The sequence below is a fragment of the Cydia splendana genome, chromosome 15 (genome assembly GCF_910591565.1).
Source record: "Cydia splendana chromosome 15, ilCydSple1.2, whole genome shotgun sequence".
Lineage (NCBI taxonomy): Eukaryota > Metazoa > Arthropoda > Insecta > Lepidoptera > Tortricidae > Cydia > Cydia splendana.
The window spans coordinates 11,861,114-11,888,883 of NC_085974.1; the positions used below are offsets into that span (position 1 = coordinate 11,861,114).

General features: G+C 37.9%; 1 protein-coding gene across 3 annotated transcripts in view; it reads right to left on the minus strand.

Moving 5' to 3' along the window:
- Nucleotides 1-15,938, minus strand: part of LOC134797646 (histone-lysine N-methyltransferase PRDM16-like) — a 137,633-nt gene extending 121,695 nt beyond the window's left edge. For all 3 annotated transcript variants that reach the window (XM_063769982.1, XM_063769983.1, XM_063769981.1), the window contains exon 1: nucleotides 15,590-15,938. In XM_063769982.1, the coding sequence (XP_063626052.1) occupies nucleotides 15,590-15,629 (40 nt within the window). In that variant the 5' untranslated portion in view covers nucleotides 15,630-15,938. The remainder of the gene's footprint in view (nucleotides 1-15,589) is intronic.
- Nucleotides 15,939-27,770: the final 11,832 nt, after the last annotated feature.

Here is a 27,770-nt window from a genome sequence, read left to right on the forward strand (position 1 = left end):
GAAAATTTTGATGATGACTTACGGCTCCGAAACGTGGTCTTTCACTATCGGCCTCATCTCAAAACTCAAAGTCGCTCAACGAGCTATGGAGAGGGCTATGCTCGGAGTCTCTGCGTAATCGAATCAGAAATGAGGAGATCCGTAGACGAACCAAAGTCACCGACATAGCCCACCGGATTAGCAAGCTGAAGTGGCAATGGGCAGGCCACATTGCACGCAGAGAAGATGGCCGATGGGGTCGAAAAGCGCTCGAGTGTAGACCACGGACTAGCAAGCGCGGCGTAGGACGTCCACCCACAAGATGGACAGATGACCTTGTTAAGGCCGCCGGAAGATGCTGGATGCGGGTCGCTTCCAAGCGGTACGAATGGAGGTCCAAGGGGGAGGCCTATGTTCAGCAGTGGACGTCTTATGGCTGAGATAATGATGATGAGAAAATTTTGACGAATAGGCTGATCCGCCACTTTTGATGCTGACTGTACCAGTTGCGAAGTGACCGACCGAGTTCTATCGATTTTGATCGGCTAGGTATTTTAAATTATTGGACAGAGTACATCTGTCAAATTACCGATAGATAAATTGTTAATAAATTCCAACCACACATGCAGCTTTTTCTTAAAACGACAGTGTATTTTTAAAAGTAGCATTAACACTATACCATAATTAAATGTGTGGATAGAGCTAACAATGGCTGCGCCGTAACAGAGTAATACGGCTTCATTAGTGCGCGTGCGCCGATAGCCGCGACCAATTACGTGCTTTTATCACCAATTAATGTTTACGATGCTCCGGCCACCAATATGTCGATACGATCCCTATTGTTATCGAAATTGCAGTTTGGAATAAGTCAGTTTCTACTTCAAGAATAATCGATCTACCTTGCTATTTTTTCTCATACGAGTAAGCTAGGATCGTCTAGTTTAATGCAATAGTCAAATTTAAAATCGATCGATTCTACTGACGTGACTAGGAATATTTTTGTACATATTATTAAGTTTTGGCCGTGTGGTGGCCGGCTTTAGGATAGCGCCAACCCTCACATAGAGGATAAGAGTGTCGTACGAGGCGACTAACTCCACAAACGAAGCAAGAAGCTATTTCGTCACAGGGCAGATGGTCCTCTTAGCATTGGTTTGCAATCCATCTATGAGAAGGATACTTCAAAATAAAACCCGGAATGGAGTTTCCGTAAGGCGCGAGTAGGGTCCAACCTGAAATAAGCGGCAGATTCCTGCAGCCGACCTGTCTCTACACTTATTGGCTCGCCTTTCCTGTGCGATGAGACGGTGAAGCCGAGAGGGTAATGTAGGTGCTGGGCATCCCTGCGTTTCCTTAATTCCGTCCCAGGCGATGTAATGTATTACAACATAAATCGTAGTATTTTTAGTAGCTTTGCATCATTTAATTAAGCGGCAGTTTTAAATAAAGAGCAAGTTCTTAACCGTTTAACAAAGTAACATTGTTTAAAATAGCCTTTCTCAGATTGCACCCAAACGAATGAACCGTGGCCTTATCTTGTAATCTCATATATCATATATTGAAATGCTACTCTTCAACATTAAACCGTACTCAAACTTCTTAACGAGTGGAACGTGCCTAATATCAGTAAACATACACTGTTGAGTCTCTGACTGTCAAATCTAAGCTTTCTATTTTAAATGGTGTTAAGTCACAACACAGATTTAAATCAAACTCAATCTTAATTCAGTTCTTTTCAGTCCAAAATAACTCCAGCACGTCAGATTGTTTTATATTTTACTATTACTTAAATGTATTATAATTGCTACTAACATTTTAAACGGTAGGTAAATAGTTGATATAATTTATATGGTGACTAGATTTAAAAGCAAATATTACCTAAACTTCCTTTAAAATCCATAACAATCATTGATTATGAAGTTAATAACTTTTATATTTAACACTGGTTAGACTCAATGTGTATATAATAATTAATGGCACAGTCCACACGTCATTGACATTTCCTACCTAAAGATCTTCTATTCAACACAAAGATGGCTTGTCACAATTACACGCCTACTGAAGCTCTGACCAGTTTCTAAAATTGCGAAAAAAAATTGTATGGAAATAGGAACTTCCCATTTCCAAAATAGAACTTTCATTAGGTAACGTTTTCTAAAAAAATTTAAGAACATTTACAATTTATTGATTTCTTTCCGCAACATACAAGTCTATCGATACACACCCAATCACAAATATCCGTTTGATATATCTGAGATTCTAGACATACTAAAACTCGAATTCAATTCTCAAAAGCAGGGATAGAATCAGCACTATCAATACCTTTATCATTGATAGATGGAGGGCCTGGCCCCGGTCCCATTGTCCGGTGACGGATGGACGTCGGATCCGGATGCACGGAGATACGTGTGATTAATGCCCAAAAAGCGTATTAAGGGAATTGCAAAGTTTTCCGAATTGATTTCGATGATTGTCGCAAGTTGAGATCTTCAACTAATGACAATACCTTCCAAATTGTTACACGATTACACAAAAAATATTATAAAAAGAGCTACTTCGAAAGAATACCGATTAGTACTTACGTATTAGTATTAATATTTACTACAACGACTACCAATACTACTGTACTAGCTTTGAAGTGACTAAACTGGAGAAATACCGTCACCGTCGGTCAAAAGGTCAAATCATAAAAACTGAAGTACTGCCCGAATAAAAGTAATAAAAAAAATATTGAAATTAGATGTTATCACTGTCCGTTAGTCTAGATATTATTAAAAGGACCCAAATTCAGCAACAAAAGCTCCGAGTTGCGTGCATGAAGAATCTAAAGATTACCACCAATACTTATTTTACAAGACGTAATGAAGTAAAACTGATTGATCACAGGGTTTTAGTTGTAAAGGTCCCAGGTTCGTGTCTTGGGGCTATTATCATAATGACGGCGCGACACTCGGAAACTAGATAGCATCGTATCGCGCGCGGTGGACAATAACCCTTACCAACATTCATTTATAATAATTAGTTGGCGTAAGGCCAGACCGATATGAATAATATGAATATTGCCATATTTTACCAGACAGCGCCGTGTTATCTGTTGCCGACGCTGAAAACTCATTATTTTGTGCGTTAGAATCATTGCACCTTATGAAACAAAGCCCCCCGCCGCGTCTGTCTGTTTGTGTGTTTGTATGTTCGCGATAAACTCAAAAATTACTGAACGGATTTTCATGCGGTTTTCATATATCAATAGAGTGATTCTTGAGGAATATTTAGGTGTAAAATTTGTTAACTCGTGCGAAGCCGCAGCGGGTCGCTGGTATACGATAAATCAAAATGAGATAGTGAATATTCGAAATTCGAATAATTCAATAATAAGATGATTCAGGTTGGAAGACAGTAGGTTTCGTAAAATAAAAGCCTACGCATAAAATCTTGGCTCTCGGTTTTCAAGTGAACTTCTGTGGGCCCCTTTGGGATGAAACCGGAAAAACAATACGTACGAAGATGAAGAAAATACTGTGATGTAGTGTGATATTGTTAGATTGCTGTAATTGAGTAAATAGATAAAACAATACATATTTCGGCAGCACGTAGATTTCTTACATTTTATACAAAGCTTTTTGTACAACTTTCACGCAAGCACGAGTACTAGCGCAGAAATGCGTAAAAGCCAAAAATGCGTAAACACAATAAAAGCCGCAAGGAAAACATACATGTCAAGTATGAACGATACGCCAATCATTCGGACTAGTTAACGAAATGAGTATTGCGAGTCAAGGACAGCGCGGCCGTTTGGGAAATAACGCCACTTCCTTAGAGAAAAGCTTCTAGCGAAAGGAAATCCCGATGTTTCAAAGTAGTCATAAAAACAATCAGATGGAGTTACTTTTATACCGTGTTTCCTGAAGGTTCCAAAGTCTGTGGTGTGTAACTGGAGAACTGGAGCCTTGATCCATTGCCAACGGCAAAATAAATACAGGTATTTACAGTGAAAAACCTTAAATACTTGAAGACATAAAATAAATACCCGGAACTCTTAATTTCTAAATCATGCTGGCAGTGAAACTTAGAACATGGTCCTCTTAATTGCGCATTGTGTGACTAAGTAGAAGCATTCATGAGGCCCAGAGTAAACTACCACGTTTCAGAGCAGTATTTGAGTATACAGTTGTCCAAACGTAAAAAGTTACTAAGCTTTTATATTTATGGCGGTAATGTATGTAGATGCCTTAAGAAAAAAAAAGAATAATGGCATTCTCTACCAGTCATAATAAAATTTTATTTCGGCTGGTAGAGTGCCACTAGGAATGAAGTCCACTATTTGTACATTATTTATGTATTTTATGCAATAGAGTTTATAAAAAAACTGTGAAAACAGGAGTTAACAAGCAATTCATTTACAATATAACTTGTAAATTAAACAATTATTAAAAGCTTCGTGGCATGGATACTACCGTGCACAAGGTTTAATTCTTGTAAGTGTACTACATATTTGAACTTTGGAGCCAAAATTTTCTTGAACTGCAGCATATTTATTTAACTCGGTGATCTTTGCCTGAATTAAAGCCGAACATTAATACTGTAATGTGCGCTAATATAAATATCTGTATAACGGTGCATATTCACTGAAAATAGCAGCAAGAGCAAATGCAGGCATGAAGCATGCAGTGACTCAGAGATAAGCTATCTCGGTGATACAGCGCTTAGTAATCTACCTGTAACGTACTCGTACCTTTGTGCTCAGCTCTATGCAAGAATAGGTTTTCCATTGTCCTCAAGTCCATAGATATTTCCAGTAACAAAAATGAGTGCAATGTATTATGATTAAGATATTATGGCAAATCGAAAACCTCCCATCCGAACTGATTATGACACCGTAAAAAAGGTCACGGATCAAAGCAAATTTCAAATAACAACGTGGCAATGTAGTAAGTACTACATTTAAAAATAACGAAAACTAAAAGCTATAAAAAAAGGTTCACCTTTGCCTAACTTCTGGGATTAGTAACGACTTAACCTTTGATTTGTGTGTGGTGGTCAACCCTCGGTTGTGTTGTACGTTATGTTATACATATCTAGATAGAGCAGAATAAAGTGTAAAATGATGATTAAAAATTAGGACAGTGTCCTTATCATACAGAGACAACAGGTTAAAGGGTGTATGTATTATTTTTTAGAATGTTTCCACGTTTCATATCTCATACAACTTAATAACAGAAATCTGTGTACAGAAGGTATACTTACATTGCTTGGCAATAGGAAGGCACATTTGGCCCGTGGATCATTCTTTCATTGATGTTTGTGCGTCACTGAGCCGGAATAATCCGATCTAGGATTAGAACGGAATGATACCTACCGAGGGCAGCGATCGCACCAACATAGTTTCCATAGGATATATAATAACCTTCGAGGAGCACCGGCTTCCGACACGTCGGAATAATAACACGTAATTTAGGTTTTTGATCCGGGGCTTGGATATTTCAATAATATTAACAAAAATGACGATGTAATTGTGATGATTAATGTCTAAATTATCAGATTCAGACTAGCATCATTAAACCTATTTAAATAGGTAGGTACTTACCAAATTTTCGCGTCCTTGTCTTTCCCGCCAACGGCATTAAAACGAGCTTAACGATCTAAATCCATAGAGCTGTTCAGTTTGTCAAGCATGCTAAAGAAATGGACACTCTAATATAGTTAATATGTATAAACAGATACCTGCGCCAAAGAAGACCAATCATTTTTTTATTTTTCTTATGTTTAATATGAACTTGCAGTTTCGTCTATGGTACTAGCGAACATGGTCGCAAACTCTGAAACCATTCATACTTATAAAAGTACAAAATTTAGAAGTAGACAAGCTTAAGAACCGGGCCTTCTTTAGTGCCGGTATCGGCACCTATCTTATACTTAAAAAGTTATGTTACGTAACAGCAAGTTGTGGATAATAAATGACATTTGATTAGATTTTTCTCTGCGACATTGAGTTAGACAGTCAAACGCAGATACTAATAATAGTAATAATTAGCACTACACCACCGGCAGCTTGGGCCAAGCCCCGCTGCCGGCGGCAATCTAGGTTAGGTTTTTTATAATGTGTTTATATGTATTTTTTATTGTTTTGTAAGTGTTTTTATATTTTACTTTTATATTCATATTATAAATCACCTAACCTAAGAATTCAAATAAATAAAGATAAGTAATAATTATTTTTTTATAAAAAGTGAAAATAAAGAGTATAGAATCCCAAAACACTGTAAGTGTGTAATTTTCATGTTATACAGACATACCTATGAATGACGCGTGAGTCAAATGGTGATTACGTTTTGCCGAGGGCATATTCAGACATGTCATTAGCTTGTTGGTCATTAGTGGCTCCGTCCCACCCCACCCTGCACCCTTTCTTCCACTAGTGGCGAAACCTCGTGTCTGTGCGACTATAGATATGTTACATTTGCTATGAGTATAAATAGACTTGATAAGAAGATAATGATGGATATGTTCTATTGATAATGTTAGATCCTGTATTATATAGTTATCTTCAGATTATTGTTTACACGTGTATCGTTATTTGTAGAGGTATATAAGTAGCCAAGCTATGCTATGTAGCTAGCTATGTTATTACTAAGTAGGTGTATGTTTCATTGTTGCCGTTAAAATTAATCTACAGGGTTCACTAAAACTTATTATAAAAATATTCCATGAAATACTAAAATTATCCTTGAAGATAATAAGTAGGTAGAGTCTGTGCGGAAAGAGAAGAGTCGTGAAATTTAGGGGAGCCCATACATTCTACGACTCTTCTCTTTCCACACAGACCCTACTGTAGCACCAGTGATGTGTTTACCTCCTTATAAGCCTAACCACCAAACAAAATCTACATCCAAACTAGTTTTCCACAACTAGAATTTCCTCAGCAGGCAGCATCATCCGAACTCAAACCGCATGAAGTTGTGCATCGCAAGCATTGCCACATGCACACTCTCAATTGAAAAGCTCGAGAAGCCCCACTCGGCGACCTCGTTTCCTAGACGCCGCAATTATGCCCGTTGCCTACGATCGCTCTGAAGAAGTTTCCACTTCTCCACTGTCTATAGTATAAACCGTGACGTGTTGAAAACTATGCATAGTTTTAAAACAAAGCAAGAACACACTCACTGATCATGAGCAGTGGGAAAACAACTCAAGATCAACCTTATAGTGAAAACCGAGCAAGCGTTAGAAGTCGGTGCCAAGCCGATAAGATTGCTGCATGTCCCTTAGTTGTTTCCAAATTCCAAATCCAAAAATTTTCATATAAAATACCAGACAAATATTACGTATGATCTATCAGTAAATATCTAATCTATAATCTGAATTATTGACCGGTATATAGTAACTACATATTTGGCTAGGCACTGACTTCATATCAGTTGCTAAGCGTATATAAAAGGGATATTTATGTTTTGGTTTAAAAAAAGGTTAATTTTTAGTTTATTAAGTTTTTGTTATGAGTGCTGCGGCATTCTGCAGGACTCGTTCCTGTCTGTCCAAAGACTTGTGTCACTAAAAAGTTTCGCGCTTTGGGTTCATTTAAAATTTGAATCCATCGAAATTTGAGGAGTTCCCTCAATTCCTCATAGATTGGAATCCATATAGTGTATTGTTCCAGGTTGGTCCCATTTTTATCAAGTCATCGGTTCAAAAATGACGGAGTTCTAAGGTAACATTCATATAAAAAACGGTCGAATTACCTACTCCTTGTTTTGAAGTCGGTTAAAAATGTATCGGCCTGATTTTAAATTAATTACTCGTAAATATGTAAATGATTGAAGTAAAACTGTACACTTTGCTTGTTACAATCCTTTACAATAGTATGCTACGTAATCCTAAAAACAGAAGCAACAATGTAAGCTTGTAGTTTCATGCCATTAGACAACACGTTACGTCAGTAAGTCTTTGATCTCGCAAAACTGTGACAACAATTGGTTCAAAGAATTAAGGAACTACCATTTCAAAGCTTCGCCACGTTGTTTGCAATTCTAAGTGTTTATAGCAATACTGCGTTTAAGTCGCTCGCTCCTGAACAATAGAGTCGCTCGTACTACATAGTGCCGTTTCGCGGAATCAAACCAGTGTTATTATTTCAAACGTCTGTCAAACTGTTAACGATCTTAGCATAAACCTTTGCCCAACGATTTCCTCCGTTTTACATTCGATTGATTTCAGCGACCTGTACAATCTTTATTGGCTATTGAAACTCAATCTTTACCGTGCCGGAAAACAATTTGCCCGCAAGCGTGTTTTGTCATCGGGGCTAATAAACATCTGCCACAGTTTTCCTACAAGAAATAATAATTTAAATTTTCACCCAGGCAAGCGCGCTCGTAATTCCTTTTCGAGACATAAAATAAAGCTGAAAAGAACACGGTTCAAGACGTCGGTCGTTTCTTAATTTACGAGAGCGTTGTGTGGCGAGAGTTCGTCATTTCCGAGCGCCATCTGCAGGTAAGTTACGAGGGCCGGTCGCGGGCACGCACCGCGCACACATGCGCGCGCGCACACGGACACCTCCACTGTCCACCGTGGCCGAACAATCGATCGTAAATCGGCTTCGATAAAATTATAGGAGGGAACACAATGGATGGTGCATCTGCGACGCATAACCTGCCCTGTTCCCGAGGCGGAGAACGCCCTTTCCCATGTCTCTCGCTCGCTCCCGCCACGTAACTCTCCGTCTCCGAGATAAAGTCTACATTCGCACGTGTACAGACAAGAGGTGTTTATTTTGAGAAAGTCCTGTCCGGCGAGAGTGGTCTCTAAGATGCAGAGCTTTAAGATGACTATCGCGCGTCGTTATCGGGGCTCACGTAATTGCGAAATTCACGCTTCGTGGCGCGGTACAAAAATAAGATTATGGATTCTGCTGAGCTGCTGCGTTATTGTGATTCGAGGATCCGTCCGTAGGTATGTCTGCGAGCTTTACGACTGCTATTCTTGGAGGAATAAACCGGTGCACTTATTGAATATTGCTCAGTTTATTTATGGTGGACAGCGCCATTGTCCGGAGCCCTGGAAATTCATACCCATTTATGTTTGTTTACAGAGAGATTGCAAAGCTGCAGCTGCAAGCTATTCTGATCGTCAATTATACTAATACTGTAGAGATATGTATTATGATATTTCAGGACTTACAAGACTTTACTAAAAATATTATCTATTCCGTATCTATTGATGAAAGGGCATCGACGGTTTCAAATTCTGTTGGACGCGAAAGTCGTAAAAGATGGGGTCGAATTTCCCGTCAGGCCGAAGAGTCGCCAGGGTTATGGAGCCATTAAATGTGGCAAGATATTAACGACCCGTACCGACACAACCTTTTATTAATATTGACCGAATCGTAAAATTTCATATACCTGCCCGTTTAATCAATATAAAAGTGGTTATGATGGTGACAATTAGTAGATACAAACATTACCTGTTGGTATACACATATGCCTATAGTATACAAGGTCTCACTTTCAGTACGGATTTAAAGTAAGGCTAAACTTTAATGCTACCAATTTAAACCCCATGTTCAGCGAAAATGAGGTATGTACCTACATTGATAGCCATTAAAACAGTTTTCAGTGATATCTCGTTAATATATAGCACATTTCGGTCTCCTGACCATTATTTGATTAGGGTTTCTTCTTCTTTTTACCTTTCCACATTCATACTTTTTGAAATAATCAAGTTACAAAGTTTGGCTAGCACGGTTCACCTAATACACAAAATCAAACAATCTCCGCAACGGTTAATAAACTGTAATATGTATCTTCTCTGAACCAGGGGCGTATTTTGAAATTTGGCGCCCCGGGTCAATACGTTTCGCCACCCCAGAAAATGCAATCCGCCAGGGTTGGCGCCCCGGGCCATGGCCCGGATGGCCCTAGGGTAAATACGCCCCTGCAGTCTGAACACATGTGTGGTCAAATAGGTAACTTTTAAGGTCCTCTTTTATAGGCCTTCTTTTGATCCGTACCTACTTAACGCGCGGCACCCTGCATGGTGTAATAGGTATGTGACTTTAGCTTCTGGACAATGCCCGTAAGTGGACGCTTGCTTGTCCGTACAAACGTAGTCCCCATTTTCCTCTCTGGATATCGACATTATGAAAAATATATCTACACATTTTCATGTATGACTATATTAACCATATAGCCCTTACGTTTGACTTTTAGTTAGGAGCAAAAATTCTTAACATGCGAACATATTTCTGGAAGTGAACTAAGAGTGGGAAGTTTTTTAGTTTATTATCATCATCATCATCATCATTTCAGCCTATATACGTCCCACTGCTGGGCACAGGCCTCCTCTCATGCGCGAGAGGGCTTATTATCACTATCAGTTATTTGGGTCAAACAGATCACTGTGTTATGTCTTTCCTGTAGACATACACAAGAGTTAAGGGCTATAAAGGTTAATTTTCTTATTTAACCCTTATCCACGTGAAAAGATCCTCCTTTTATTTAAAGAACTATGATAAAATCATTACTTACATGCCCACAAGCTGTTAACTATTGCCCACATGAGAGAAAACTAGGGTGTTATCGCGAACAGTACATTTTTCTCTCCTGTGGGCAATAGTTAACAGCTTGTGGGCATGTAAGCAATGATTTTATCATGGTTCTCTAAATAAAAGGAGGACCTTTTCACGTGGATAAGGGTTAAATAAGAAAATTAACCTTTATAGCCCTTAACTCTTGTGTATGTCTACAGGAAAGACATAACACAGTGATCTGTTTGACCCATTTAATTCCAAATTAAGTTTAGTTACTAAGGTAGCATTTAACCAGTATCAGTAAGTACCTACCTACTTTGACTAAAAATATTTTTTTATCTAAACTGTTTCTAAAAACGCTTGCTCTGTTTCAACTTTTGATTATTAAGTACCTACATGTACCTAGTAACTAGCAACATTTTCCTGTTTTATTCACCCAAATATCTAATTAAACATTTAAAGTGTAGATAAGAGGCTGCGTGCATCGTTATCTAGTATGGTGTAGTTACGTAATCAATTCGATTTAAATTTTATTTATTTTTACTCATAAATTATTAGTGTCCGACCGAAGGTTCGGTTTCGGTTTCGGTTTCGGCCAGTTTCGGCCAAAAAATCATGTTTCGGCTGTAGTTTCGGTTTCGGCCAAAAAACGGCCGAACCTTTCGGCCGGGCCGAAACTTACGAAATGGTACTTCAAATCAGACAAAGACCAAAAGTTGGGCAATAAGTAGGCTACGCTCAACTAGTGCCGCGAAGTTGATTTTCTCAATAGTTAATATTTTGCGAGGCTGAACAGCCGACTATTGATTAAAACGAAGAAAAAACCCTTAAAAGTGTCCCAGTACAGTTTTTCATACGAGTGCTCGACCTTAGCCTCACTTTTTACCTCGATTTACCATTTTTTTGTGTTCCACATGTCCTCTACTTCAGCTTAGCCTTTGGCCTCGCTGGGCCATGCTCGGCCTGCGGTCTCGCTTTTTAATACAATGGACATTGGTTGGAGTCTGTGCTCAACTACTTATCCTGAAGCCTGAAACACGGCTTTGACTTCGCATGAAAATTCGCCTCACTGACGCACTTCGGACTTTTAGGCCCAGGTTAAGATCGGTACCCGGCCTTTCAATATTGTCAACAAAAAATTTCGCGCTAGCTACGCTCGCGTTTTTGGTTCATTCTTGGTTGACCCTGTATCTACATGTTAGCATACGCAGTGTAACTGGTGCAAATGTTATTTATACGTCATAATTACATAGAAGTTTTGTTGTTTAAAATAACACTTGCACTGCGTGTGTTATCAAAATCGTTGCAGAATTATCTTGGTCTAACTCTAGTAATTTTCTTAAAAAACTGCTTAAGTATCATCAATTTCAAGGACATTGGGTGTTGACAACCCCATAATATGAGTGTAAAAGCGGTTTTATGAAATTTTTTCAACGATTTTAACAAGTCTACAAAAGTTTCGGTTTCGGTTTCGGTTTCGGCCGAAACTAGAACCAAAGCCGAACATTCGGTTTCGGTTTCGGTTTCGGCAAAAAAACATGTTTCGGTCGGACACTATAAATTATTTACCTACGTATATATATGATGACAATAAGTACATCGAACAAATGAACTGCAATGTCTTGTACTTTTGCCAATAAAAAACTTAATGAAAAGAATGTAAGGTCAAATACATTTTCGATGAACTGTTTTTCAAAAAAAGTGAGAAAAACTGAAACGTATTGTCGATTATACAAAGCAGCCCCAAAATCAAAATATTGGAACTAAATATTCGGTGAACATTTTGTCGGCAAAACAAGTAAGAACAATTAGTGCAGGAAAGGAAGCAAGTTGTTGTATGGAGATCTATGCATTAATTTCTCAGTCGATGAAATTTTGCTTGGTTATTGTATAGTATGAGCCGAAACTAACATATAAATATCAAAAAAAAACCGGCCAAGTGAGAGTCTGACTCGCGTTTCTAGGGTTCCGTACATAATTCCGGCTCACGCTTGACTGCACATTTCTTATAGGTTTTCCTGTCATCTATAGGTAAAGAACTATTTTGTGTATTTTTTTCAAAATTTTAGACCCAGTAGTTCCGGAGATACAGGGGGGAATGGTCATTTTCTGGCTATTTGTATTTTCTTAAATAACTTCGAACCTATATATTTTAAATTATAAAAAAATATGTTCATCTTTGGGTTACTAATTTACATACAGTAGAATCCGTTTATTATGACTCCGCATATACTGACCAACCGCTTACTATGACGCAATTACTGTGCGAAGTTTGGTTTTCATATAAAATTCTTTGTAACAAAGTCGGATAAGATGACTTCGCTTATAGTGACAAATTGCTTACTATGACCTATAAATCCTATTTTTATGGAATTATGTCCGGTTATACTGACGATTCGCTGGTTTTCGTGGCCGTCCCCACGTCTTTCATTGCGAAACGTTTGATGCGTGCGTGTTGTATAAGTTGTTTTAGTTTTGATTCTCGGGATGATTGGTACACGGTTAATAAAACTCATCTCTCGCAAAGGAATTTGAGATTAATTTGGAAAAAGTAACAAAAATAAGAAGTTAATACACTATGCTTTATATGACATCCGCTTAGTATGACGTGTTTGTCACTTCCCTTCGATGTCATTATAAGCGGATTCTACTGTATGTGTACCAAATTTCAACTTAATTGGTCCAGTAGTTTCCGAGAAAATAGGCTGTGACAAACAGACAGACAGACGCACGAGTGATCCTATAAGGGTTCCGTTTTTTCCTTTTGAGGTACGGAACCCTAAAAACACTCCTAAGTTAGGTATGTATACGTAAAAATACAAATCTGTTTATATATTTAACCGAGTAATTCCTCCGTCCAAAATTTTTTGACCAAATAAGTTATTGGTATTTCTGCTGCGATATTTTTTTTTATATTTCATATATTGTTGCAATACGTTACATGAATATGTCCGGTGAAGACGAAAGTTTGAACGGAGCATTTTTCCGTAAAAAGATATTAACGATTTAAGACTTTAGGTATTTACTTAAATACTATTATTATTATTCTTTGGATATTTATACAATACTTTTTATTTTTTGATACTTTATCATATGGTAAAGTTTTTTCTGGCTGAGGAATTACTGCGGGGTCCACTACCTTTATTTACTACACTACAATGTCAAGTGACTTTTCGTAGCAATTGTCAACCAGATACATTTTTCCTTTTCGTTTAGCGTTTGTCTGTACGATTGTGAACTTAGCTAGGCCCCCTGGTTAGGTGAGGGACTGAAATACGAAAGCATTTTCGCCCACGTTGAAAAGACACTTCGCTCACGCTGGGCGCTCGTTCGGTGAAGTAGTATTATATGCCTTATAAAAAAGCTGGCACTAGCGATTCAAATTATCCAAAGCAACTATAAGTATGAATAGATGTTGCATCTAACCAAGGTAATTAGATTTACCGAATTTAGACTTTAACATCATTATAATAAGAGTCGAGATGGTCGCCGTTGTGAAATGCATTATGTTACAGTTTAATCACACGCGATAACATGAGAGAGATAAGATAAGAGACAGATCTACCTTCGTACCGTATAAACAATGTGAAATGTTTTGCACTGAAGGTAAATAATACAAATGGAAAAATATGTAACGCAACTTAAGTTATTATAAAGGTAATAGTTTGTATGTTTGGGTATTTAGACATTTTGATGTAGGTTCCTCCATAACGCGATAACAAGTTAACGGATTTCAATGAAAGTTTGAATTCAAATTGTTTATATTATAGCCTTGAGTATATAGAACATTTTTATCTCGAACTTAACCGCCTGGGGGGTGTTATAAGGGTCATTATTTAGTACGAGAGTTGATGGAGACAGGGGGAGCAGTTTGACAACATCTACGCGGACGATGTCGCGGGCAGAGGCTAGTGTATATAATTTTACCAAATAATTATAAATATTATAATACGCAAAAATACCTATCAAGCGTAGCATTTTCGATGAAACAAGTGCTAAGATAAAATAATGATAAGTATTCGCGGTTTTTTTATCGTGTTGCATTACTTTTATTTACCATATTTCTTAATAGCAAAGCGTATGTGTGGCCAAATATGTTTTGCTGGCGTAACATGATAAAGGTAGGTACATGATAACCTATATCACTTCATTACCTCGTAAGGTCCACAATACAATACTCTCCATGTAGAACAATTTTATTAGACTGTAGCATATATCTTACATACGCAAACTGTCGAGATATAACTCTAATTGGAAAAGTTGTCGAGGTGATGGCATAGGTATATTAGACGCATTGATTAACCCGCTACTATAGATGCTGACTGTACCTAGATACCGTAAATTTTCCTGAAACTAGAATATACCAAACAAGAATGACCATGTACAGCGTGTACGTCACCCGCCATAAACCGCATCGTAAAAACTGACGATTGCTTCTGCAAACCGTTGTGCAACCGATGTTTGGGAAATAGCTGTCTACCTACTGATAACAATGTTTCATTGCCAATGTGAACCCTATCGCCCCGCAATAAGGCCCACGGCCCGCCCTCGCGCCGCTCTACACCAGCTGCTGTTGAAGTTACGATGTTTGAACAAAGTTTACGTTTTTCGTTTCTGTCTAAAGTTGGCACTCAAACTTCCTTGGCACGAGGTAGTGAATCAGAATTACCTTTTGAGCTTCAAAATATAATAAAACAAATTCAATTGTATCGAAAGAAAACTTACCGCATCAAAGCTGGAAGCCAAACGTAAACAAAAGAGCGTCACGTTTCCGTACAGTACATAATGAAAATAAATAATGAAAATCCTCAACGCGCATCCAATGACAACTGACAACGGAGGGGACATCCCTCCTGACATTAAGCAAACTGAAATAAACTTTGAGGCGTCGAGCTACGGTCGAGTGTTCACTGGCAGCGAGCGGAGGATGTCCCTCGCTATCTTGTCTGACGGGGGCGGCGCCGACCAATAGCGAAGCGCGGCGAGCGCATCACATACCTCTTATCTTATACCTACTGCGCATCCTCGTAGCACTCGTAGACCTTCGTAGAACTGAAATAATTTTTTAAAAATAGAATTTCATACCTTGCGAATGCAGCCTCCTCGCGACCGCCTTGGAACGCATTTTTCACTCTAATTTTAAAAAGTTCATTTAAAAATGAAACGCGTGTTTTAGGAGACAGTGTGACCCGGGCGGGCGTCTGGGACGTACGTCCAGGGAGTGGCGTGGTGTCACGCGAGCGGCCGGCGGGACACTGCGTTCACGTGCGGTCGCGGGCGCGGGAAAGCGATTTCCACGCGGGAAACGATAGTGACCGGCTCGCTGTCTGGCGGCCACTCGACAACTGTCAGCCGGCCGTCTTGTGACGCCATGGCGCGCTATGGTGCCCATGCAGCCTTACCACTTTTTGTAGGCTCTACTGCAACCTTTTTATAACCCTAGCAGAAGCACGGCGGTTTCATATTTAAGTTTGTTTATAGAAATATTTTTTTGCTGACTATCCTTTGGTTACGAATACAATAAAATTACTACAAACACCTATCAATTTGTTTCATGATATTTTCAGGTTATTATTCGCAGGCTCTACATGGCCAATTTACACCTATAGATTAAATAAAGGACTAAGATAAAAGTTTCTTCATTTATTTGTATCATTTACCTAACAAATAAATACCTATTAAATTAGATAGAGGTACTATAAAAAGACCTATAATATTTTAGAGAAAAACTAGACTATGTTAGTGAATACATTTCTTACTCAGGTTTCAAAAACAAGATTTCATACAGCTATTAATTTCATTTAGCAATAAAACTTGAACATTAGATCTACCTTCGTGAATTTATTTAGGTTTTTTTCTTACTTAGGTAACCTAGGTACCTAATGTTTTTGCTTTTAAAACAACAAGAATCTACTGAAACACTACCAAATTGAAATATTTATAGATTGCCATTTATTTTAAAGATTGTTTATTGCCTTCAATATTTTTTTATTGAGGGCAAATTTAAGTTTGAAATAATTAAACAAACTTTGCTAACTAGCGACAGAGATTGTAATTTCTTAACCAGGTTAGATCGAAGGCGGTCAAAAGTGTTCTAGAAGTTCTATTAACTTTTCCACTGGAAGAAACCTTAGTAACATTGAATTTGGAACATGTCGGCAATACTTTGACTTATTTAGGTTGACTATTTCAAATGGGGGAATAGTTATTTGTACAACAAGAGATCAAAGTTTGATATTTCTTCGAGTGTTTATTTTGAGTCCCGTGCAAGCGAAAGAATCTAATTTAGAATCTTGAGCGTACCTAGTAAGGGATTCAAAAGCGCACGAGATGTAAATAACTTTGATTTCGTGTAGTACCCAAAATTTTTCACCCTAAGCAGTGAGAACATACCTAGAGGGACAGAGATAATAGAACCCAAGTACATATATCGAACTTGTATTAGACCCCGCATGTTGAAATGACATTTGACTATAAAGGTCACTTGAATGACATTTTGTCTCACTCAGTGAGCAAAATGCGATTTTGCTCACTGAGTGAGACAAAATGACTTAGTGAGCAAAATCGCATTTTGCTCACTGTTTTTAAGAAGCAAAGTACCCTTGTTCGAGCTGCTGAGGTGAAAAGTAATTTTTAGTGTTCCGTACAAAACTTTGTTCACGGAACACTTATGTGATCACTTCGGTTTTGTTATTGCTGCATTTTAAATAAAAGCTAATATGTTTTGGTTTATTCTACGTCTTGTTACTGTGATTAGACTAGCTGTTTATTAGATTAATAACCTACGATGGGCCTAAGTAATTACCCGGTGAGCTGTAGACCTTGGTAACCCCCATGGCTCTGCCATAATGACAATTACAAATTGTTATGTATTGACAAAAAGAAATGATCAAAACTGCCCAGAAAATTGCACGTGAACCGGTTCAGAAATGCGAACTATAGAGGAGAACAGTCTTTTATACGAAAGCATTTTTGCCCAAGCTTAAAACAAATATGCTTCGCTCTCGTTACGACCTCGCTCATGCTCAGTCAATAAGGCCAAACTTAACCAATGTCGGCATATCATCGACTGACAACCAAGCATCGTGCTATTACTATCTAACTATTAGGTATATAATTGTCCAAAATATGAATTTTGATGGTATTTTACTAAGTATCTTCACAGCCTGTCACAATCAAGGAGGTATTCATCATCTAACTCCAGCGTTCTATGTTCACTGGCCTTAATCGCGGGTCAATACCCTGGAGGCGCACGCCACCCGATAACGCCTGTATAGAGCCCCTTCATCACAATGACGTAAGTCTGCCAGGTCCTTTAATGTACACGGACCACTGACTTAATATTAGAAATAGACACACAGAGCGGAACAAAAACGTCAACAAAATGTGGGTCAGAATGACATTAGCGGAAAATTTGCATTGATGATAAAAACGCTTACGTAAATTTTGAGTCAAGATAAATATTTTGTACGGAAAAGAACTTACTGTCGTAAGCATTAAGTGTCAAATTTGTAAACATTAGTACCAACACTGTTAAAACTTTTAAGTCCGATGGCACTAAACGTAACGTCACCATTGTATTTACGTCAAACAACGTCAAACGAGAATAATGAACGAATAGAGTCCCTTTGGTACATTTTAATAGGTATTACTGTACAGAAAAATCAAAGTAATAAATGAAACAGATTTAATTTGATCGGGAGTTCAAATAAAATTAATTCATGGTAACAACCCTTGTAAGTTATCATAAAACAAATTTATTTTTAATAAGTAAGCATTCGTCTTTAAATACTATTTTCCTTGAAATAAATTCAACTTATTAAATAACTGTGTATTTTAGATCTACATAATACTCTTCGCGCTTTAGTTCTTTGCAATATAGTGCACGGGGACATTTAGGTCGCTACTGGTACTGATTGGTTATGGTCTTTATCAAAAAATCCTGTGGTTGTCACTGTGTTCAGACAGGTTTAGCATTTACAGTTAGTCGATGACCTTATTGGTCGTGTATATGTCGGAAACAAGGAAATGGGCTGAACACACAAGTGCCGTTTTGCCTTTGTTTAAAACTGCATCACCCCTATCTCTTGCTATAATAGCAGTCCACTCTGCACGTCGCATAGGTTTTCTTGGAAATCTTGAATTTAAACATAATATTATATGTTACGAATTCCATATAAAAATAAAAAAGTATTAACCTCACATCGACTCATTAGATTTTTGTTCCTTCACATCCCTTCTTTGGTACTAACAAAATAATTTATTCAAAACCATGAAATTACCACCAGATTACATAAATTATGTAATGCTATCCAAAGCACTAACCGAAAGAAATACATTCCATGCTTTTTCCTTGTTTTATCATTGTTATTTTTGCATATTTTAACGACATTGTTGACAACTTCACATTTGAGCGGTCCATACAAGACTAAACGAAAAAGTAACGCGTGATCTGTTTTAACGTTACTTTTGCGGGGCCATTTTTTGCGGCTGATTGGGTATCCAGTTCTTATTCTATATCAATGACACGGACCTTTTAATTTCATAGCAAATGTGGCCTCGAAAATTATCTGAACAAATTGTCAAAAAACTTGGCTATGATAAGAACGTTAATATAATAGGGACATAGCTTATTTAATTAGTGAAATATATTACGTACTTACCTGTGAAATACATTTTCGCAGTTACAGAAAAGATTTTGTGTCCTTTATTTTCAGGTATCTGCCCTAAACCCAATCCTGCCGCTTTTCATATAAGAGAGGGTTTTACTGAAATAAGAAACATTGTACATACATTTAAAATATAATAGTAACTAAAAGGTGCACGGGACAATTTTGACTGCGGGGAAATTTCAACTAATCGAAAATATCTTCCATATTAACTAGAGTGCGAGAACCAGACATATATGGCACTCTAGTTAATAATGTAAAACATGGAAGATATTTATGTCGATTAGTTGAAATTTGCCCGCAGTGGAAATTATCCTCCTGCACCTTAAATACACACACTTTACCTATTAACTTACATGAAGAGGAAAATGCTGTCCTCAGTCTTCGTCAATTTGCCCATCAATCAGCCCAGAGCAGTCTTTGTCTGGACACTATCGCTTTTTAAAATTCTTATTATACATATAAATATCTACATATATGTACTTACGTCATTGACTTACGTAGTACAAGACAGCTTGACACGGTCGTATTGAAAACGCTACAGAAAGCGCAGGCAATTATCCTGAAATTTTTGAGTTATTTCGTTGAATAGTATCAAATGCCAACAATAAACAGGTACCATATTTCCTAAATGTTTTCTTTTCAGTCCACGTCTGTTCAGGATTACAACATTACAGTGGTTTGGTTGTAGTATCTTGACATTAGTACGAGCCACAAAATTTTTGACAGCGTTTACGCCTGTTTGACATCAAATCAGTCAATCATAGAGAATAAAGAGTACATAATGACAAGGTTTTAACCACTTAACATAGAGGTAAAAGTACCTAGTGGTAATATTTGAGTCGCTTAAATTCAAGCTCGGGTAAATCCATCTGTCAGATTATGCGATTTTGGTATTAAGAAAAGGTAATAGGGTAGAGATTTGCTGAGAGGGTCGAATGGATTTACCCGAGTTTGAATTTAAGCGACACATTTGACATACCGATATTTTGTTATTTATTGTGATGTCAAAAATTATATAGTGTGTAAATCCAATACGGGTAATAAATTAAACCAGTATACAATTTATCCGTGTAATCATTAATTAAAAGGTTTTGTACGTTTCACTTAATTAAAACTGCTGTAACAATACAAAGTTATTTCAGCTGTAAGTACCTAAAAGATAAGAAACAGACAAACAGTCAGATAATATGTAGGTACAGTCACCTGCAATAAATAATATGTTACTCTTCGAAGGCCGCATAAATATCTGACACGATCTTATTTGTAGAGCCATAAGCGCGTGTCACATATTTTTGCGGCCTTTGAATAATAACATATTATTGCAGGTGACTGTACTACTAGCTTTCGCATGTGTCTATTTTTTATCGATATACATCATTCTTTGTATACTTAATTCCGATAATCCTTTCAATGGGAGAATATTATGCATGTCGCTGCAGCAAAAACTTTTATAATACATTACCCACCACAGTATTGCACTTTACTTAGGTACAGTCACCTGCAATAATATGTTACGCAACGAAGGCCGCAAAAATATCTGACACGATCTTATTTGTAGAGTCATAAGAGCGTGTCACATATTTTTGCGGCCTTCGAAGCGTAACATATTATTGCAGGTGACTGTACTTCAAATGTACATACATACAAGTATATTTGAATTGAATAATTGAACCCTTACATATTCCAGACATAACCTACATGCTAAGCAGCAATAGTCAGATGTAACAATGGGACATAAGCCCGCCGTTCAATCGCCCAAGCCTGCATAACTATATCGGAAAATCATTAAATTGTATACCTTTTCCACGTAACATAAGGTGAAGAATTGTTTAAGTTTTTAAAGGTACTTATGGCAAATATGCTGAGGGCGGTAGCATTCGATACGCTCGGGCCAGTGCCCCGATAAACCTATAGATTACCGCCACAATGGAATTAAGTAAGATGTTAGTATCGATTTACTTGAAGAATAGACTGGCCTATCAGGAATACTTCAGTCCGGTAGTCTGTGACATGGTTAATAGGTAGGCGCAATTGTCCTATATATTATACTACTATTTGGGCGCAATCAAAGCTACTAACGAAGAACCAAAGACCTTCAATAATAAGGCAAAGCATAATTGTGTTCTTGTCATAGGTACTTCACCTAAGTTCGTAAGAACTGTTATATAATCTGTGACCTAAGTTTTATTTAGGTACCTACCTACTTCACAGTAGGCTAACCGAATGAAATAGATATAGCAGTAATAATTGTTTAATTTATCTGAAGTAGTTGGCTTCGCCAATTTTATTCGTTGATATAGTATCAAAGCTAAGCTAATTATCAGATCAGGGGCTGCATCTCGTCTCATCGTTACTAGCGTATGCCGAAGTAGAGTCCCTTGTACTTAATTAATCAATCTATTCAGTCAATTCATCATAGATTAAAATCAACATGATATTTAGGGCTGCAATCATCTAATCCACCTAAATGTTGAAATTGCATTTATCCTCAAACATCTTAAAAAAATATGTTTATTCTTACGAAAAATAGATTGTTTACCCGAACGCTTTTAATGTAACCCACTAAAACGCCAGCGGGCGGGCCTTAAACTAGGAAAAATCCAATCAAACCCGGAAGGATCGCAGCCCTTCGATATCCCGATGAAAGCAAACACTGAAAACATTTGAAACGGTCAAGTCAAGCCGCTCGAACCCAAAGTTCCTTGGAGGGTCGGCCGGGGGGAAGCCGTAAATATGATTATCAGCGAGGGAGGCGACGGACTAATCATATTCACTGCAATTTACATAAATATTAGTGTGCCGTGACACACAAGTCACACGACGGTCATTACGATGGAAGCCACTTTTTTCAAGCTCCCACGCCCGTAGCTTAAATACCATGAATAAAACTGATACCTAAAGTAGCCGTGGGCTTTCTTGGCTGTAGGCGCGGTGAATGCCAGGAGCCTTAGAAATCTTGGCTGAAATGTCTCCGTTTGGAGACGTTGGAAATTGTGGGTGTTGGCAATAAGGTTGATGTTAGATAGAGAGCTGGTCGTGTCTTTTTTATGAGTGATTAATGTTCACTGCGGCAGGGGACGCCCTGTTTGCCATACATATTCAAAATTTTATAGGGATGTTTTTCGATGTCAGGGTTAGACGTTGAAACAAATAGTGTCGGTAAGGATCTACATAATTGTTTTCACCTCAGCAGCTCGAACAAGGGTACTTTGCTTCTTAAAAACAGTGAGCAAAATGCGATTTTGCTCACTGAGTCATTTCGCATCGCATTTTGCTCACGGAGTGTGTCTCACTCAGTGAGCAAAATGCGATTTTGCTCACTGAGTGAGACAAAATGACATTCAAGTGACCTTTATAGTCAAATGTCATTTCAACATGCGGGGTCTAATACAAGTTCGATATACCTGGGTTCTATTATCTCTGTCCCTCTAGGTATGTTCTCACTGCTTAGGGTGAAAAATTTTGTGTACTACACGAGATCAAAGTTATTTACATCTCGTGCGCTTTTGAATCCCTTACTACGCTCAAGATTCTAAATTAGATTCACTCGCTACGCTCGTGAATCACGGCACACTAATATTATAGAATCTTTCGCTTGCACGGGACTCAAAATAAGCACTCGAAGAAATATCAAACTTTGATCTCTTGTTGTACAAATAACTATTTTTCGTTTCATAAGACACATAAGTACCTAAGATGGAATGATTTTTAATGAGCAGTGTTGCATACAAGTTGCATATATTTATAGTACAATGTGCAACATGGGGCGTAAGTTGAATATTGCAAACGAGAGTAAGTTAAATCGCGACGGCTTGCCGGAGCAATTTATAGACTCGAGTTTGCAATGTATTACGCCCCGAGTTACACATTGTACTGTTTTTCATCACACTTGCGATACAAAAATTAAGTATAAAGACAAAAAACTGTTAATCATGGCACTAGAAACTTCATAACTCCCTAGGGAGAACGCTTTTTCTATAATTCCCGCTAAACCTGCGTGCAATTCCACATTTACTGAGCGAGTGTGATGAAAAGTATTGAAACTACCATAAAGAAAATACAAAGATTTGTGTTAAAAAAATTCAAAGAACAGATTTTCCTATTCCATCGATTACACTGCGGTAAGTACCTAAGTACCCAATATAGTAGCAATGGTAAAAAATACGTTGTAAACATATTTTTTCAACAAAAAACAGACTGGGAAAAAGATTGAAATGATGGTGGCGGGTTAAGATTGATATAGTTTCTAAAACCATGTAAGCACACGACTTCGCACTTCAAGTGGAGATAGACTACTGAAAGACAGAATACAAGTAAATGGCAGTTGAAACAATGTTACCAGCACTCAAAATACCGACTACACGCGAATCGGAATTACAGAAGAATTTAACTTATCTCCGATTTCAAATTACCCCAACATACTTACAATGATACCTATACATAGTATTAACCGCTTGACAAGAAATACTAACCTAATAAAGCCCCAACTTGCTTTATTCTTACGTTTACTAGAGGAACTGAATGTTTTAAGCGCAGCGAGCTCCCTAATGACAGGAAGCTGCGGCGAATTTCTGTAGACACGCTCTGAACCCCTCACAACACCGCAAGTAATCACGGACGAAATAAATTATTAATTACAACACCTTTAACGGTAAAGCAGAGTTCACCCTTCCTATAAATTAAGGGGCCAGATGTTAACAGAGCTCAAACAAACCCCAAATATCTTGTTAAGCCACCCACTGGTTACCGCAGTCGCCACACATAGACAGAGTTACAACAAACACATCCCAATAAACCACATGCAATAATGCACTTTAACTCTTTGAAACAAAGGATCGCTTTTCGTGTAATCGTCAACGGCGGTTTGTCTTTCTTCGTTCTAGAAACAGTTTCTTCCTTATAATATATCGCACGAAGATGCACTTACAATTCTGAAAGGACGACTTAATTCACTAGTCCCAAGCGAATCCTAACCTTAACTCGTTCTCTTAAAGTTTAAACTCCTTTAAAACCGCTGGGTATGTAAGCCGCTCTGCTCATGCAGGCCATGTGATATGATTATCAAGGCGAGACAGAAAGGGACAGTAGAGCGCAGGCTCCTCGGCAGACGTCGCGGTTGCCATGGCGACCCATCGATCGCCCCCGCGCGCCATCCCCTCCGCCGCAGCCTCCCCCGGATTCAGGTCATTCGAAGGCACTGCCTTCAGACAAGATTTCAGTGGTTCTCTTAAACTATGATCACATTCTTATTAGGTTTTATCTAAAGCTCAATACAACAGAAAAACATAACTATGTAATTTATAAATTTATACCAGTTAATTCATGGTTGTGTACTCAAATGATACGTTAGAATAGCTTCTGTTGCGATGCATTATTTTATCACCCCATAGGTACCTATATAATGTCTCAAACCAAAGTTCTGATATCACCAAATGCGGTATTTTTTGTTCGAACATTTAAAAAATAAGTACAGCACAGTAGCAATCATTTTCAAGTTAAGCCTAAGCGATGCCATAGAAAATTCATGCATTATTTACTCAATCGGTTTTACACAACAAGTTTAATTAGCATCTTTGGGTAGTAACTACCTCACACACAAAGTATAATCCAAAATTTAAAAACGGATACAAACTCAAGATGCAGCGAAGCGTTTTCAGCTGAAGTACCTATTCTTTAAAGCATATAAATAAAATTCCTTTCCGGTTCCAACGTTACAAAATTGGCATTTACAATACATAAGGTGAGCTTTGATGTGTCGACCCAATTCCTATCTGAAAGACACGCCCAGCGACCTGACAAAGGCAAGTGGACCTAATAGGGCCACTTCGGCCCTTTGGGTTCCCTTTGACTTGGCCGACAAAATGAAGGTAATTTAAAAAGGACCGGTGCTACCGTCGTTACAGAGAGCGAGTGTGCGCAGTCTGATCGTCCTACGTCTGGTTATTTTTCTTTAGGTTTATGTTTAGCATGAAAAGTTAAGACTTATGAGTTATGTAAAAAGTAATGAAATAAACGCATTTGTATTGTATTGTATTGTATTGTACTTTTTCATCACACTTGCTCGGAAAAGATGTATTTACACGTAGGGCTTGCGGGCGGGAAATTGAATTTTTCGCCCTAGGGCGGAAAAAATCTTTTCCGAGCAAGTGTGATGAAAAACACTTATTTACACGTAGGGCTTGCGGGCGGGAAATTGAAATTTTCGCCCTAGGGCGGAAAAGTGTTTTATACAGAAGTTTGTTTTTATTAATTCTCCTTTTTTTCCTTACAAGTGTGATGAAAAACATTGTGTGTGCCACGGGCGGTAAAGAAATTCCGAACTCGTGAACATTTTAAGCCCTCGCTTCGCGTCGGGCTTAAAATTGACACTCGTTCGTAATTTCTTATTTCCCGCCCTTAATACACAATGTACTATTTCATCACACTTGCTCGGAAAAGATGTATTTACACGTAGGGCTTGCGGGCGGGAAATTGAATTTTTCGCCCTAGGGCGGAAAAAATCTTTTCCGAGCAAGTGTGATGAAAAACACTTATTTACACGTAGGGCTTGCGGGCGGGAAATTGAAATTTTCGCCCTAGGGCGGAAAAGTGTTTTATACAGAAGTTTGTTTTTATTAATTCTCCTTTTTTTCCTTACAAGTGTGATGAAAAACATTGTGTGTGCCACGGGCGGTAAAGAAATTCCGAACTCGTGAACATTTTAAGCCCTCGCTTCGCGTCGGGCTTAAAATTGACACTCGTTCGTAATTTCTTATTTCCCGCCCTTAATACACAATGTACTATTGTAGTGCAAGGACGGTTAGCGTTGCGTAAAAAAAGATGTAAGGTCAATGTGGCTAATTCCGTCATAGGGACTATTCCGTCTACGAGCGTATATTTCTTTGATTTTCAATCGTAGGAAAAAGCCATTGCTTTTGATTGCTGAAACTAAGAGCAATCGCTGCTTTGTCGACGAAGTTATCAATGTTGTTCGATGTTCGTGAAAAACGCTAGTGGACGGAATGGGGGAAATTCACTATTATTAGCCGAATTAGCCACATTGATCTTATTTGTAAACATCTTTTGTTTACGTTAGCGACATCACTTATGTACTACCTGTCTCTCTAAGAAAACAGTGTATACATAGGCAAAAAATAAATTCCAAGCAAAAAAGTACGTACCTACTCGTATGGAATTCAACGGTTTTAATAAATTATTTAATAAAATAAAAAGTCATTTATTGTCCAAAAAAACTTACAGCAACGAACAAAAAGAAAAAAACACTATAGGTAAGCACAAAGTCCAATGGGGTTGTTGACTGTATAACTAAAGCTATCCCTAGATACAGATGTTTCGGAAGTGGTTAATCCGTATTTAGTCTGGGATATACGGCGACTTTTTTGCTCGACCTTAAAAATTTACTTGTCTGTTAACTTGGCATGAAATTAAATCCCTTTAATATCCAGCTCTCTAGTAGTAACAGAATTAGTAGTATTCGAGACAAACTTATATAATACATATTTATATTATAAAATACATATTTATATTATAAAATACATATTTATATTATGTCCTGTTCGAAGTTCCCGAGCGTTGGGGAAACTAGTTTAGCCTCGGATAGATCGGTAAATTAAATGTTAAATAAAATCAGACAATGAAGAAATAAGTACATAAAGTAAGCTGGGTTAAGACGAACATAGTTTATTTTGCCAGGGACAAGACAAAAAGTATGAGGATTCCATACAAGTGTTTGTCTTGCCCCGGTGATAGTCTTATTCCACCTTACCTAACCTTCATAAAATTACGGTCTCGCTTGCAGCTTTAATCTATAGTTAACCTAACCGAATGGCCTAAACGTAGTAAGTATAGTTGCTTATTAATAATAAAAACATGGATAAAATAGGCGAACCAGAGCCAACGATGTCGATGTCTGAATGCGGAATCCAAGGCCCAGTAAATACCTTCTTTAAAAATTACCTAAGTGACAGAACCCTGCAGACTGTTGTAAACGGAGTGTCCGGTGAGCTCGCGTGCGTGACGTCTGGTGTGCCGACTGGGTCAGTCTATGGCCCGGTTGGATACATCATGCATGTCAACAGCCTTAGTAATGTCATACAGTACTGCCAGACATACATGTATGCTGACGATACATGTCTGATATATGCAGACAAGGATCTACATGAAGTCGAAAGAAAAATACAAATCGATTTTGATAATATTCTAATGTGGTCACATGACAACGGAATTATCTTAAACATAAACAAAACGAAAATAATGCACGTGTGCTCGCCGTACACGCAAAAAAAAGGTTCACAAATATCAATTATTGGTCATACCTACGGCTGCCTCCATAATGATAAAACTGCCTGTACCTGTACTCGACTGGAATCCGTAAATGAGTATAAATATCTTGGGCTAACGGTAGATGTCAATTTTAGCTGGAAAAATCATATTTACTATCTATGTAATAAACTTAGAATATTGATAGGGAAATTTTACCACCTTCAAAACGTAGGTAGTCAGCAAAAAAACACTGTTTGTAGTTTACCATGCGCTAGTAGAATCATTAATAACCTACGGTCTAAGTGTGTACGGGAGGACCTTTCCTACCTATA